Source organism: Rosa rugosa, chromosome 6, assembly GCF_958449725.1.
Source record: "Rosa rugosa chromosome 6, drRosRugo1.1, whole genome shotgun sequence".
Classification (NCBI taxonomy): Eukaryota; Viridiplantae; Streptophyta; class Magnoliopsida; order Rosales; family Rosaceae; genus Rosa; species Rosa rugosa.
The window spans coordinates 45,131,338-45,144,581 of record NC_084825.1 but is presented as its reverse complement, the minus strand read 5'-3'; the positions used below and the strand labels follow the sequence as shown (position 1 = coordinate 45,144,581).

The 13,244-nt window shown below is 38.9% G+C and overlaps 3 protein-coding genes and 2 non-coding genes across 7 annotated transcripts; 2 read left to right on the top strand and 3 right to left on the bottom strand.

Moving 5' to 3' along the window:
• The first annotated feature begins 429 nt into the window (after nucleotides 1-429).
• Nucleotides 430-2,146, top strand: LOC133717687 (CASP-like protein 4C1). Of its 2 annotated transcripts, none has more exons than XM_062144399.1 (3): nucleotides 430-1,029; nucleotides 1,293-1,423; nucleotides 1,514-2,146. In XM_062144399.1, the coding sequence occupies exons 1-3, from the start codon at nucleotides 800-802 to the stop codon at nucleotides 1,855-1,857; spliced, it is 705 nt and encodes a 234-aa protein (XP_062000383.1). In that variant the 5' UTR covers nucleotides 430-799; the 3' UTR covers nucleotides 1,858-2,146. The 2 variants fall into 2 exon arrangements, with proteins under 2 accessions (XP_062000383.1, XP_062000384.1); XM_062144400.1 differs by having other exon boundaries at nucleotides 440-1,029; nucleotides 1,288-1,423; nucleotides 1,514-1,868.
• A 165-nt stretch (nucleotides 2,147-2,311) lies between these two features.
• Nucleotides 2,312-4,458, bottom strand: LOC133717688 (dolichyl-diphosphooligosaccharide--protein glycosyltransferase subunit 4A-like). 2 transcript variants are annotated; one of them, XM_062144401.1, is made up of 3 exons: nucleotides 4,300-4,412; nucleotides 3,425-3,499; nucleotides 2,312-2,730 (listed from the first exon to the last, which is right to left on the bottom strand). In XM_062144401.1, the coding sequence occupies exon 3, from the start codon at nucleotides 2,728-2,730 to the stop codon at nucleotides 2,617-2,619; it is 114 nt and encodes a 37-aa protein (XP_062000385.1). In that variant the 5' UTR covers nucleotides 3,425-3,499; nucleotides 4,300-4,412; the 3' UTR covers nucleotides 2,312-2,616. The 2 variants fall into 2 exon arrangements, with proteins under 2 accessions (XP_062000385.1, XP_062000386.1); XM_062144402.1 differs by lacking the exon at nucleotides 3,425-3,499 and having other exon boundaries at nucleotides 4,300-4,458.
• Nucleotides 3,962-4,034, bottom strand: TRNAR-CCG (transfer RNA arginine (anticodon CCG)). The gene has a single exon. It is a non-coding gene; the product is annotated as a tRNA-Arg (tRNA).
• A 2,196-nt stretch (nucleotides 4,459-6,654) lies between the features above and the next one.
• On the bottom strand, nucleotides 6,655-6,726 carry TRNAH-GUG (transfer RNA histidin (anticodon GUG)). The gene has a single exon. It is a non-coding gene; the product is annotated as a tRNA-His (tRNA).
• Nucleotides 6,727-8,406: 1,680 nt separating this feature from the next.
• LOC133716025 (UDP-glucuronic acid decarboxylase 5-like) lies at nucleotides 8,407-11,832 on the top strand. Its single transcript, XM_062142757.1, has 12 exons — nucleotides 8,407-8,562; nucleotides 9,185-9,273; nucleotides 9,384-9,470; nucleotides 9,564-9,651; nucleotides 9,799-9,890; nucleotides 10,045-10,109; nucleotides 10,189-10,277; nucleotides 10,593-10,670; nucleotides 10,792-10,885; nucleotides 11,005-11,071; nucleotides 11,185-11,289; nucleotides 11,438-11,832. The coding sequence occupies exons 2-12, from the start codon at nucleotides 9,196-9,198 to the stop codon at nucleotides 11,618-11,620; spliced, it is 1,026 nt and encodes a 341-aa protein (XP_061998741.1). The 5' UTR covers nucleotides 8,407-8,562; nucleotides 9,185-9,195; the 3' UTR covers nucleotides 11,621-11,832.
• Nucleotides 11,833-13,244: the final 1,412 nt, after the last annotated feature.

The window sequence follows — 13,244 nt, the reverse complement described above, 5'->3', positions numbered from 1 at the left end:
TGTACATGGATTAAACCTTAAGATTGTAAAGGATGCTCCATTTTTGTGCAGTTTTTTTCACATCTTCTTCCCAACAATTTAACTTTCTTGTTAAACATAATAACATCCTCCTTTTAAAAATTAAAGAGATCATTTTATTAAAACAAAAAGACGATTACAATTATAGACATGACATCTTGAAGATAAAGCAGACTATGTCAGTCGTATAGAATAACATAACAATTAGAAAAATCATACGATTTTTTGAAATCTTGTGCTAGACTCGAACCCACAGTCAATCAATTTGAGAGAGATCAAGAATTCTCACTACTTTTTTAAAAAAAAAAATTGTTTTTTTTCACATCAACAAAAGGGAAAAAGAAAAAGGGCAAGAGGAAACAAAGCATAGAAAAAAAGAAAGAAAAGCAAAGTCCCCACACTACTGCTTTGCTGCTGTCTCATGTCCCTGGCTCACTGGCTGCTCTTGTTTATCATCTCCATCACTCTCTCCCTGCTCTCTCTCTCTCTCTCTCTCTCTCTCTATCTTTCCTCCCTTGCTCTCTTTCTAAAACCCAACTTTCTTTCTTTTAGTCTTTTAGTCTTTTAGAGCTTTTGCTTCTTCCTTTTTCTCACTCTCTCACACTTTCCCTCTCACTCTCCCATCTCAGGCCTTATCCCAATTCCCATGGAGGAGAGTTCATCCTTTCCCGTGACTCCTCTCCCCCCCACCATTTCACCCTCAAAATCCCCATGATTTCTTCCCACTCTGAACCTCCTCCTCCACCACCACTTCTTCTCCTCCTCCTCCTCCTCAACCACCATGCGCTCCGCTCATCCCCAAAACGGCGGTGAAACCCCCTACCAAATCCCCACGCACCCTAACTTCCAGTCCACCGTCTCCCTCCGCAAGCTCCGCCGCTTCAACTACCTCATCCTCATCTTCCGCATCGCCGCCTTCAGCTCCTCCCTCGCCTCCTTCGTCTTCATGCTCACCACCTCCCGCGACTCCGACCCCTCCTCCCCTCGCTGGTACCACTTCGACGCCTTCAGGTAGTACTACTCCAGTCTCAATTCAAAAATGCCAAATCTTTTCCATCAATTTTCAAATTAAAGCCGACTAAAGTTCCACTTTTTCGTTCCAATTACTAATACATCCTGCAAAAAGGTAGTAAATTTGCCAACAATTCAGTAGACTCTTTTTGTTTTTTTTAATAAATGACTGGTGCGGTCGCGCTCAAGTCTTGATTAATACAACGTGTTTTAAACACATGAATAATTTAACCTAAACCGATTTGAAAATCATGGCAGATTAGTGGTGGGAGCGAATGCGATAGTGGCGATATACTCGCTCTTCGAAATGGTGGCGTCGGTTTGGGAGATTTCCAGAGGCTCAACTCTGTTCAGCGAGGTGTTGCAGGTCTGGTTCGACTTCAGCCACGACCAGGTTCAAACTTTGCCCTCTTAATATTTTTAATTTTTGAACTTAAAATGTAATTATAGAGAGGGGGGGTTAACGAGAGGTGGGATCGTGTAGGTGTTCGCGTACCTGCTGCTGTCTGCGGACTCGGCGGGAACGGCGCTGGCGAGGGTTTTGAAAGGGATGGACACGTGTACGGCGTGGAGCGCGTTCTGCATAGAGACGGACATATCGATCGCGTTGGGGTTTGTCGGGTTTTTGTTCCTGGGCTTTTCGTCCGTGCTCTCGGGCTTTCGGGTCGCCTGCTTCGTAATCAAGGGTTCTCGTTTTCATCTTTAGAGAGAGAGAGAGAGATCTTGCCAAAAAAAAAAAAAAAAGAGAGAGGGAATATTTGGGTGAGTCGGGGTGTTGGGAGCTTTACTGTGTTGCCGTACTCTGATTTTTCAGAAGGAATTGACTGATGCGACGTGGATTAGGTGTGGGGGCCCAGTGGTGGGTGTGGTAGCTTTTTTTTTTTTTTTTTCCATCGAGTATTTTGTGCAAGTGACCAGAGGCTGATGAGATGATGATGAGGAGGAGCGGCATGAGCTGTGTGTATGTATATAAGAAGGAGAGTCGTGTATTCTTTATGCATTTGCGAACTACTCTACTCAATTTTATGGGGCTTCACCCGTTTCCGGAGAAGTACTTGTCAAGTGTTTTTTCGATAAATATTTCTAAATGAGATTTTTTGAAGGCGCTTGATATTTTATTTTGATTCAAACGCCAAGCAAAAACAAAAGTAAATCGCAAACACTAATGAGTAGCATAATGTTGTTGTTTGTATGTGGTTTTCGAATACCTATACTTCCAAGGATCTTATCAGCATGACAGTGTTTAGTCATGCTAACAGTTCCTTCACATAAATCCACATCATGAATTCAACACTTGCCATAGTACATGCTGGCAGTTTGCTACAATGTTTAGGATTTGGAAATGATTGGTTCGAAGAAATTCTACAGATAACATTAAGTACTTTGAGCTACATTATGATCTGTATACAAGTCCCAGACAAGTGCATATGGAATTAGAAGGGAGAGGGCATAATAGGAAGCGGATAAATGCCAAGGTAGTAGTGAAAGTTCAAGTGCTAACAAAATTCAATGATACATGTATCAACTAGGTCTTTTTGGAGTTCAATTGGTGTCTCCATTAGCAGATACGATACCATATTCTCACTCTCAGTGGCCTTCATATTTTGGGTCTGCCGTCACGTAATGATAAGCAATCACCAGGAGAAATATGAACATGCCAAGAACATTGGCTATTATGCCCAGTTGGTGATCATCAATCATCTGTAGAAAGACGAACATAATTACTTATATTAGCGTTACAATACAAAACATCACAGCATTTTCTGCAAATGAACAGTTCCAGGCTAGAAGCACAGTCTATTGCATTCATCTATATACCAGAGACTTTTGACTCACATGTAAAATAGTAGCATTTAAAATCAGAGTACGGCAACACAAGTAGATAATGCTTTGTCACACTTCAGAGTTAGAATTATAGAAATTTCTATGTCTCCGCTTTCAATATAGTATACTCACAGAGAACATAGTGCACATTTACACAGAAACAGACAAAGCTACTGAGGTCTGAGAAAGCATGCTCAGATAGCAACTTTCAGTTAAAGTATTCTTTAAACTAAATTGAGCAAATTGTACACTATTAACATATCTTCATTGATGTTGATAGGCTACCAAGGCACCTTGAGCCATTGTAAATATCAAAGCATGAACATAGGCATCTTCAGTCATTGGGAATATATTCCTATATCAAGCCTCTTTTGGGTGAATATATTCAATTTCCTGCTTCTATTTGTTGAAATCATGTAAACTATTTTCCAGTACCATCTCCAACGATAAAGTCAGTCTACATGATCATGGTTTAGCATCAAAGGACAAAATGAAAGTCACTTTCCGTATTCTCTGTCATTTTACATATAATCAAGGGAATCAAGGGTATTTCAAGATAGCCTATACTCACCAATTACATGGTACTTCTTCCAATTTTCCAAACAAGCGATACGCAATAAGGCATCTCCAATTCCAACTAAGTAATCTGTAATTGTCATCAACAACTAAGTACCTAACATCAATTAGCTACAATTGGCTGATTACTTATTAGTAAAAGTCACCAACGAAGATAGGCATCTCCAATCTCTTACTGTGAGCATATGTTGTTTATTTAAGAAAGAGACTTTCTCCTCGCATCTTAAACTCTTTTTCGATACCTAGGCATCAACAAAAACAGTACCACTTTCTCTCTTGATACCTTAATGTGGCGTCATCATCATTATACATGAAGCTAAAGCACAGAACTAGGTAACCAGAATCACTCATTCCTCACTTATCCCAAGTACCTAACAAACATATTCACGGACCGCAATTGTATCCCACTCACAAAACGTCCTTTTCAGTAGAAAACTAGCAATGCAAATGAAAACAAAAACTCTAAATTGTCTTTCAGCCAGAAAATTTTCTTATCCACATAAAAACAAGACGCAAAATATAGAACCTAGCATGATCACAGTGGGATTCGAACCCACGACCTTTAGAGTCGGAGTCTAACGCGATATCCACTCCGCTATGTGACCGTAAGGTACCATTTCCTCCTACATTTTCGCCTATTTACCAATCCCAATCATCGCTACGCTACACCAAAATCTAACAAAAACCACCAAACTTTCTTAGGGTTCCACGCTAACAACCATAATAAGACATTTACTTGTATTTCAATTCAGCTAAACGTAATTCCAGAATCCAAATACATGGTGTGAAATTAGAAGCGATTCGAAAGTGGGTATTGATCAGAACGGTGTATATGAGTGTGATCTGGGATTAGATAGAGAGATGAGGTACCTTGGTGAAGATCAGAGGCGAAAACGACGAGAGGCGCGAGCAGATCTTCGATGCGCAGACCAGACTTGAGTTGGAGTCGCGAGTGAAGCAGAGAAGAACCACCTTTTTATTCAACTTCTCGCTCCGACCCGAAGAAGTAAAACAGTTGACTAGTTTTGGGCCGGTACTTTGATGTCTTGGTTTAATGGAGTAATACGTACATACAGCCCACTTAGGATGGTTTCTAGTAAAAGACAGACAAAAAAAAAAAAAAAAGGATTAGGGATATTTTTCCATTTTGGGTCGGAGAGAAATATATTACACAACACAAAATCATGAGGCCCAAAGAACCAATCAGACACCCAAAAAATTTGGGAAGTGGGGGATCGAGAAAGGAGAACGCGCCTCACGCGCGGAGAAAAACCAGAGGGAGATCGAGAGTGCCCTCTCCCGGCCGAACGACGCCGGCGCCCTGCCGCTGCGTGCGTTCCGGTCCGGGAGAGGATGTTTGCCTGGGCCTGCGGCATGGTTCTTGGGCGAAGGTCTGGCTCAAGGATGGAGGAAGGCGCGGTGGTGGCTGCATCTGGATCTGTGGCGTGGCTGAGGTTTGAGACCGATCCAACGTCGGATCTTAGTCGGATTGGGGAGGTGTCTTGCGTCGGTCGGAAGGTGTGGCGGGATCTACGGTTTGCTGCTGCGGATCGGTGGATCGACGGTGGTCTTTTGTTGTTTGATTTCAGTTTTTGTCGTAGATCCATGGGTTTTGGATGTTTGGGTCTACGGTGGTGCGCGGGGTCAGGCAGGCAGGGGAGCGCTGGTCCTGGGGATCTGACGCTGGTGGTGGAGCGGCAGGAGTGGTGGGGGAGCGACGGTGCAGGTGCAGCTGGTGACGTGATTTGCCGGTGGGGCTCGTTTTGCCGGCGGCGGCCTAGGTGGAGCGCGGTGCTGCCTGGGTGGATCGCGGCGCTGAGTTTTGGTGAGGAGTGAGGGTTGGGTCGGGTCCTTGTGCTTGGGCCTTGCTGTGTGGCTGGGCTTTGGTGTTTAGTTTTTCCTTTTGTCCGATGGTGGGCCTATCTAGGCTCGGTAACTGTTTACTGCTTTTTTGTTTATCTTTTTTCAGCTATTGCTTTGTCGGTAATAACCTCCAACCGTGTTCCGGTAGGAGGCAGTGGCCTGTGTGCCAGTCATTGCACCTTGTGTGCCTGTTTTGCTCTAGGTAGGCGGCGAGTTCCTTGCACTTGCAAATGGTCGCTGCCTCTTAGTAGCAGAGGGAAATTAAGTGTCACTGGATGTAGTGTCCAGTGGCATTATGATGGGAAAGCTATGCGTATGGTAGTTATGCTTTGCTGCAGTCGGGTTGCAGATCAAGTTATCTTTCCGTTGTATCACCGCTGCTTTATTGCAGTTAAAGCAAATAGAGTCGCCAGTAGAGCGCTCTTTGCTAGTTGGTGCTTTGTTGAGTACAAGCATTTAGTAGACACTCAGGATAGTATTTCAGGATGTTCTACTTATTGTAATCAGGGGTTTAGGCTCAATGTCCCCCCCCTTGTATTCGACAGTTTCTTTAATTAAGGCTATCAAGGCTTGAGGGCTGCCGCACCGCCCTTTTCTCAAAAAAAAAAAAAAAAGAACAAATCAGACTGACCTAGTGGACAAATCAAGAATACAGAAAAGAGAGAGAGAGAAAAAAAACAGTAATTTGGACCGGAGAATGCAATTGCATTAAAACGTCGTAATTGAACAGATCGTGCACGTTCAAATTGACGTAAGATGAAATCTATGGGTTGCCACAAAGTCAAAGCTGAAAGCGTAAGCAACTTGAGTTACTTGTATTCATAAGAGTTGAAAGGACATTTCTTCATAAGGGTCATAAATTTGTTTTTTCAAGGGTATAAAGAAATTACGTCACTGACAAATTTTACTTGTGGTGTTAGAGCATCTCCAAATTTTACTTTTTTTTTTAGTTTCTCTCCAAATTTTACTTGTGGTGTTATGGTTTGTTGAACTTACCAAGTGGATTTGGAATCTAAGCCAGAGTAATCAAAAGAGATTTAGTTGCTAACAACTTTCTCTAACAATAGTATTAATTTTCCATACAATGTAGCTTCTTTTCGTATATAATAACTCAAAATTTGAAGTCCCACTCGATTAAAATTATGCTATGATTATCCTTTAAATTAAACTTTTGACTTTCAACTGATCATTAACGTAGAGTTCAAATTGTAAGCAAAAAGAGATGAGGGTTTGAATTTAACAACAAAACTTGTAGTTGCTTTACTATCCAATAAGGACTTGTATGCTTGTGTAGTTGTGTAGCAAAATATTCCAATAGAGGGTTCAAATTTTAGAAAAAATAACAATACAAAAAAATTGGAGTGTGGCTGCTGGGATTCGAGCCCAGGTCTCCACGGCCACAACGTGGAATTCTCACCACTAAACTACAGCCACAAGGTTGAAACATTATCACAAAAAATAATACATATATTATGCTCTAGTAGTTTGGTGAATTGATGAAAAAGTCAAACGTAGTGCGTTGGATCTGACGCTGCAGATATATCTCTTCTACGAAGACGTGCACGGACTTCTCATGTACTTCCCTTGACCAATACAGTCCATCCCTGCCTGATCTCATTCAAGAGTAATGATCTCCTGTTTCTCACCACCGACGCTGAGATATTTATTATTGGTTGTTTTTGTTTTTGTTTTTTTTTTTTCAGAACTTAATTTCAGAGAAACTGTACAGTTGAAGAAATTAAAGCCTTGGTTGAAACAAGCAAATATTTCAATAGTTAGTTATAGACTATCAGATATTGCATATAGAATGACCATTTATTCACTTCTTCTTTAATATTTTACGAAAAATATTATTGAATTTATGAGCTAAGTTCACTTTTCCTAGCATATAAACTTGTATTTCAAATTCTACCTACAAGCGTCAACAAAACCAATCGAGTCGAGTTGTTGTCTCAATAGACTAAAATTGATTGGTTTTCCATATACTTTAACCATTATATCATCGATGCTGATTCAAGTTGCACGTCCAACAATTGCTAGGCATATTTCCAAAATTGTACTAATCAATTCAAAAGACAATAGTTTGATTATTAAAGTTGAAACTTATATTATGAATCTCATATACCATTACAATCACGTTATTGATGACTTATATGAAGCTATCAAATCTCATATTAAAACTCAACAATGTCAGCAAAACCAATCAAATCAAGTCGTTTTCTTATTTCACAAGTATTGGTTAGCATGTCAAACATTTTAGGCCCTAAACCAATTGACATTGCACTCCCAATCTTGGCTAGACATGTCTACTAAACTATCATCATTAACTCAATAAATGTTAACTGAAATCTAAATTTCTTATACATACAAGATCACAATCACGTTATGGTGCGTTTGGATGAGAAAATTATAAAATCCGTAGGAATTTATAAATGATGGAATCTTTAATTCCATCAATCAAAAATTCCATTAATTGCAAATTCTATTGTTTGGTTGCATCTATTTAGGATTTGAAATGTGTAATAAATTAAGAAAGTTTAAAACAAATAAAAAGATAAAATAGAAAAAAGTCTTGTTTTGGAAATAAAAATTGAATACTGCAAAGGAATTCGTAAATGACACCTATTTTGGTGGAAATTGAAGTGAGGAATTTAAATAACGAACTCCTTCGTTTTTTTTTCATAGAGAAATTTAAAATTTCCAATCTGATAATGCCAAACGAGGGAATTGGCTTTTAGGAATTATGAAATCCTCACTTTCAATTAAATTCCATCATTTTTTCTCTCATCCAAACACACTCTTATTGATTTTGTTTGATCGAATTACCCCGTTATTTAAAAACTGTTCGATACAAAGTTCTTAGACAAAAAGAATAAGAATTTATATATTTGTTTCCAATTAAGATATGTTATCTACACGATTGAAAGATAAGCTTATGTAAAAAAAAAATCCCCAAGTGGCAGTTTTCCATTGGCCATGCACCGTAGTTATTATGCGCGTCATCGCGCGGGAATCAGGTAAAGGGAAGCCTGTGGGAAGTGAAACTAGATGAAGAGGACAGCAAGCATCAGAGTTGGAACCGATTACAACATGACGTGGCATCCCGCGATTTGCGTTCACCTTACGTCACCCTCTCTCTCCATTTATGTTACCCATCTCCGTGTTCGACATGGCCTAGGAAAAGAAACCCACCTTAAAATCTCACACCTTGGAACCTTGGACTAAGAACAAGCGAAGAAAAAGAAGAATAAAGAGGTGACGGCATTATTGGTATTGATTTCGATTTAATTTTCATTAATTTTTTTCTTTTTTGGGTTTGTAATTGTGGATGTTTCAGCATTGTGGGTGAGAGAGAGAGAGAGTGTGTGAGATTCAGATTTCAGATCTGAAATTAAAGCTGGTGTGGTCTCCTTGTTTTGATGATTTTCTACTTTTCGTGATTTTGAAGCAATTCTTCTCTGTCTTCAGTTGGTAGAGTTTGGTAGTGTGATATTATTGCTTTTATTCTTCTTTTTTGGTTTTAGAATATACCCGTATTTTGATTTTGATTGTTTCCCTAATTTGGGTCTGACCCCCATTGCATTGTGTATATAAAGCTCGCTTCTTTATCTCATACTGCACCTGCACTCATCTGAAAACAGCTTAGGAAATTTGGGCTTTTTTCCTCAAGTTCAGGTGATCTGAACTCAAAATCTTATCAAGATTTGTGCTTTTTTCAATATTTGTTAAGACCCTTCTTTTCTCTTTTGAAATTTGAGTTCATGGTGTCTGAACTTTCTGCTGAGTTTACGATTTGTTTTTGAATATGAGATTGTGTGTTGATAGATGAGTGTGTAATTAGTGGTTGTGAATTTGATCTGAGATATTGAGGTTGTGACTGTTTGGGGTGCAGGAGTTCATCAAATGGCTACTAATGGAGAACATGCTTCTACCAAACCGCCTCCAACCCCCTCTCCTCTAAGGAATGCCAAATTCTTTCAGGTGACATATATGGTCAATTAGTTGGACTGAAGTTTTCAACTATTATATCTATGGCGGTGTTAGTATGTTGTTGTCTGTCATATTTATATCCAAATGTTTACTGATGGCAGGCAAATATGAGAATTTTGGTTACTGGAGGAGCTGGATTCATTGGCTCTCACCTAGTCGACAAGCTGATGGAAAACGAGAAGAATGAGGTTGACCTTCTTGTTCTATTTATGAAGACCTGGTATTCATGATTTCATGATTGACTAGTGTGTTTATACATTTTCAAATGTTGTTTCTGTCAGGTAATTGTTGCAGATAACTACTTCACTGGCTCAAAGGACAACCTTAAGAAATGGATTGGTCATCCAAGATTCGAGCTTATTCGTCATGGTATGACTTTTTTTTTTTTTTTTTCATAGCTTGTGTACCCATCTCTCATGAAACAATCTGCCATTGCTGTTGTATGAGATAATTGTCATGCCACGAGTATACATTGTTTGTGTTTTAAAATAAATTTGTGTTCTTTTCTTCATGAAGATGTCACCGAGCCATTGCTGGTTGAGGTTGATCAAATATTCCATCTTGCTTGCCCTGCTTCTCCGATCTTCTACAAACACAATCCAGTAAAGGTGCGTTTATATTTCAAGTTTGTTTTAGAACAGTAAAGACTTGAATATATGTCTATCCCAATACTTGTGTTAGATCAAGTATAACTGAGCTTCAAAGAATCCCAATCAACGGTGATTCATTCTCTTATTTACTCAAATTTTTGTTGTTTGACAGACAATAAAGACAAATGTGATCGGTACATTGAACATGCTGGGACTGGCCAAGCGAGTTGGAGCGAGGTTTGTGACTGTCAATCTTCTGTCTACTCTGATATGTCATTGTCTTTTCGTTTCTCACAGTGATGTAAATTGATCTCAGGATTTTGCTCACTTCTACTTCGGAGGTGTATGGAGATCCTCTTATTCACCCTCAGGTTGAGAGCTATTGGGGAAATGTGAATCCAATTGGTATGCTTTTCATCTATCAACGGTAGCAGATGCTACATACTTTCAGCTGGATTACCTTTAATTCTTGGGGATGAGTATATGTGGTCTTTAAGATGCAAAAAACAATGCGTTTTAATATATAATTCTATGAGGCTTGCCTTTGTCTCTTAAAGTTCCCTATATACATTGTCATCATACAATTGAGGCTTATATTGTGACATGATACAAACTATGGCTTCTCCGTGTCATTTGCACAAAATCTTTAAACAACTGTACGTCAACTACACTAACACGAGGCACATATTAACCACTTGCGTGTTTGACATTATACAACAGGAGTTAGGAGTTGCTATGATGAGGGAAAGCGAGTGGCTGAAACATTGATGTTTGATTATCACAGGCAGCACGGCATAGGTACCATCTCCTCCCTTTCTTTTTCTTCTTCTGTTAATACTTCATTTTGTTAACTTTCTCGAGACATATATTGCTGGTTTTTTCTTTGTCTTTTTATGCTAAATGATGATCCTTGTAACAGAGATACGGATTGCTAGGATTTTCAACACTTATGGACCTCGCATGAATATTGATGATGGCCGTGTCGTCAGCAACTTCATAGCCCAAGCTATCCGGTTAGTGTGATTAAGCATTACTTTTGTTGTCTACACCTACACATTATGTGATGCTTAATGACATTTTTATCCTTTGTGCTATTGTAACGGGGTCACATTTATGTTGTCTGATTCTGTAGGAATGACCCCTTGACTGTTCAAGCACCTGGAACACAGACAAGGAGTTTCTGTTACGTCTCTGACATGGTAAGCATGAGTTGATTATTTTGCTTAAATTTTTTTTTTTTTTTGGGTTATCTAATTAGCAACAGGTGGTGTTCATCTTTCCCTTAATTAATTCTTCATTGTAAATGTTCAAGGTTGATGGCCTTATTCGACTTATGGAAGGAGACAACACTGGTCCAATCAACATTGGGAATCCAGGTGAATTTACAATGCTCGAACTCGCAGAGAATGTCAAGGAGGTCAGTGTTGTATCTGCAGTCAATTTTTTGGTCCATTTGTCACCCAAGTTTACATTCTCAGTATCCAACATCATTATGACTTGTTATGTATAGTTCAGAAATATGGAATTTATACAAGGAACTAAATATTTGGTCCACATGATTGCAGCTTATCAATCCTAAGGTGGAGATTAAAATGGTTGAAAACACACCTGATGATCCTCGGCAGAGGAAGCCTGACATCTCAAAAGCAAAGGAGTTGCTGGGATGGGAACCAAAGGTCAAGTTGCGTGACGGTCTGCCCCTCATGGAGGATGATTTCCGTACAAGACTTGGTGTCCCCAGAAATTAATGAAGAATGTAGCATAGAAATCGAGGGTGATGGAGGTGCAATTTTGTAAATTCGCTTGCCTCCATTGTGTGCGACACATCTTACTCCATATGTTTCTCAAGCAGAAGAATAAGTGATTTTATTGTTTTTTTTTGTCATGTTATGTTTATTTACTCAAACATTTGGAATGTATTCGATTTTATATGAAAGAGCGTTTTTGGTTTTGTGTTTAAGTGTATGCTTTGTCGAGCAAAGTTGATGGTTATCACTTCAATTACTAGTATCGTGATTTTGGGTACCAAGTTGCTAAGAAGTTTTTGTTGATTCTGTGAGACCATCAGAAAAATGACATGAGAAGTAGAGGGCCTTTTGAATCCCATGAGCAATGCCTCAGTCTAACTAAAACTGTTATATTTTGACTTTTTGAGAGAGATATTCAGGGGAGAATGTGGAGAAATGCAATTGGACCAATAGGCCTTGTTTAAGCACTAAAACCACAAGTTCTATTGTTGAAGCTTTTTTGTCAGAACGTCCATAGAACCATTTCTTGCAACTTCTTCTATCATGAGATGTTCGCTTCTCCAATCTGCTCCAGTATGATGAAATTCCCAATAAACCGGGTTAATAACAATCTTCTCCAGAGCAATAGCAGTCTCACGGTGGCGATACCTTACTATTTCTAACACCTTGAGGTAACGATGTTAGCATGTAGTTACTTCTCCATATTTTGGCACGAATGATTGGAGTGGATCACAACTAAAATAAGAATCTCTGAATTTCATTTTCAACACACAGAGTGCACAAATGAGGGAATGCCTTGAGGAAAGAGGTCAGACGCAGACTAGCCCGGCTAGCAATTTTCTGCAAAAACTAGCAATTCAAAACGCTTGGGATTTGGTAAGTTGCATGATTCTCATGAGAGTGTGTAGCTGACAAATGTAAGTATTTCAATACAAGATGAAAGTTGGCCGAAAGGGAGATTGCCAAAGACTTGAGTGCAGTGGGTTGATCCAGATTGCCAGTTACTGCTACCTTCACCAAAAGATTTGGTATAATACACCAATAACCTCTCAAGATTAGGGCAGTACACAAAAAGTCTCCAACAATTTTTTTTTTGTTCAACTTGATGGATAATATGGTAAATTATAGTAAACAAGTCATTATTGCTAACTAAATCGACATAGATAAAGTCGATCAACATTTATGTGTTGATACTTAAAAATCATTGTAAGATTTTGTATCTACTTTAGGGCACAAATTCGTATGTAGAAGTAGAATGGAGGAATTGAGATGTAGTTCTCGATCCCTTAGGTTTAGCAGGTGTAGATTTCAGCCATGCTCTTTTTTTTTAAATTGGGCAAAAATGTTAATAATGTGGCAAATAATTGATCCAATTGGCAATTGTATCATTTATCTCTTGTTGTTTTTGTTTTAAATGAAATTTAAGTTTTTTTTTATTCTTATACTTTTTCTTTTTTCAATCAAAGAAGGTATCGAAACTTCATCACGCGTATCAAATGCAAATCAAGGGACAAGCAATTAGCCTCACTAACAACCTCTTTCGACCAAATTTGGGGTAAAAAAAAGCGGCACACGAATGCATCTTAAAAATTTAGTCATTATATGCAAGTATTTTTAGGTCAAT

Coding starts and splice junctions, on each gene's coding strand:
- LOC133717687 (XM_062144399.1), top strand. CDS start 800: ATGCGCTCCGCTCATCCCCAAAACGGCGGTGAAACCCCCTACCAAATC. Junction 1,030..1,292: donor TACCACTTCGACGCCTTCAG/GTAGTACTACTC, acceptor ATGGCAGATTAG/TGGTGGGAGCGAATGCGATA. Junction 1,424..1,513: donor TCGACTTCAGCCACGACCAG/GTTCAAACTTTG, acceptor GGGATCGTGTAG/GTGTTCGCGTACCTGCTGCT.
- LOC133716025 (XM_062142757.1), top strand. CDS start 9,196: ATGGCTACTAATGGAGAACATGCTTCTACCAAACCGCCTCCAACCCCC. Junction 9,891..10,044: donor ACAAACACAATCCAGTAAAG/GTGCGTTTATAT, acceptor GTTGTTTGACAG/ACAATAAAGACAAATGTGAT. Junction 10,110..10,188: donor GCCAAGCGAGTTGGAGCGAG/GTTTGTGACTGT, acceptor AATTGATCTCAG/GATTTTGCTCACTTCTACTT.
- LOC133717688 (XM_062144402.1), bottom strand. CDS start 2,730: ATGATTGATGATCACCAACTGGGCATAATAGCCAATGTTCTTGGCATG.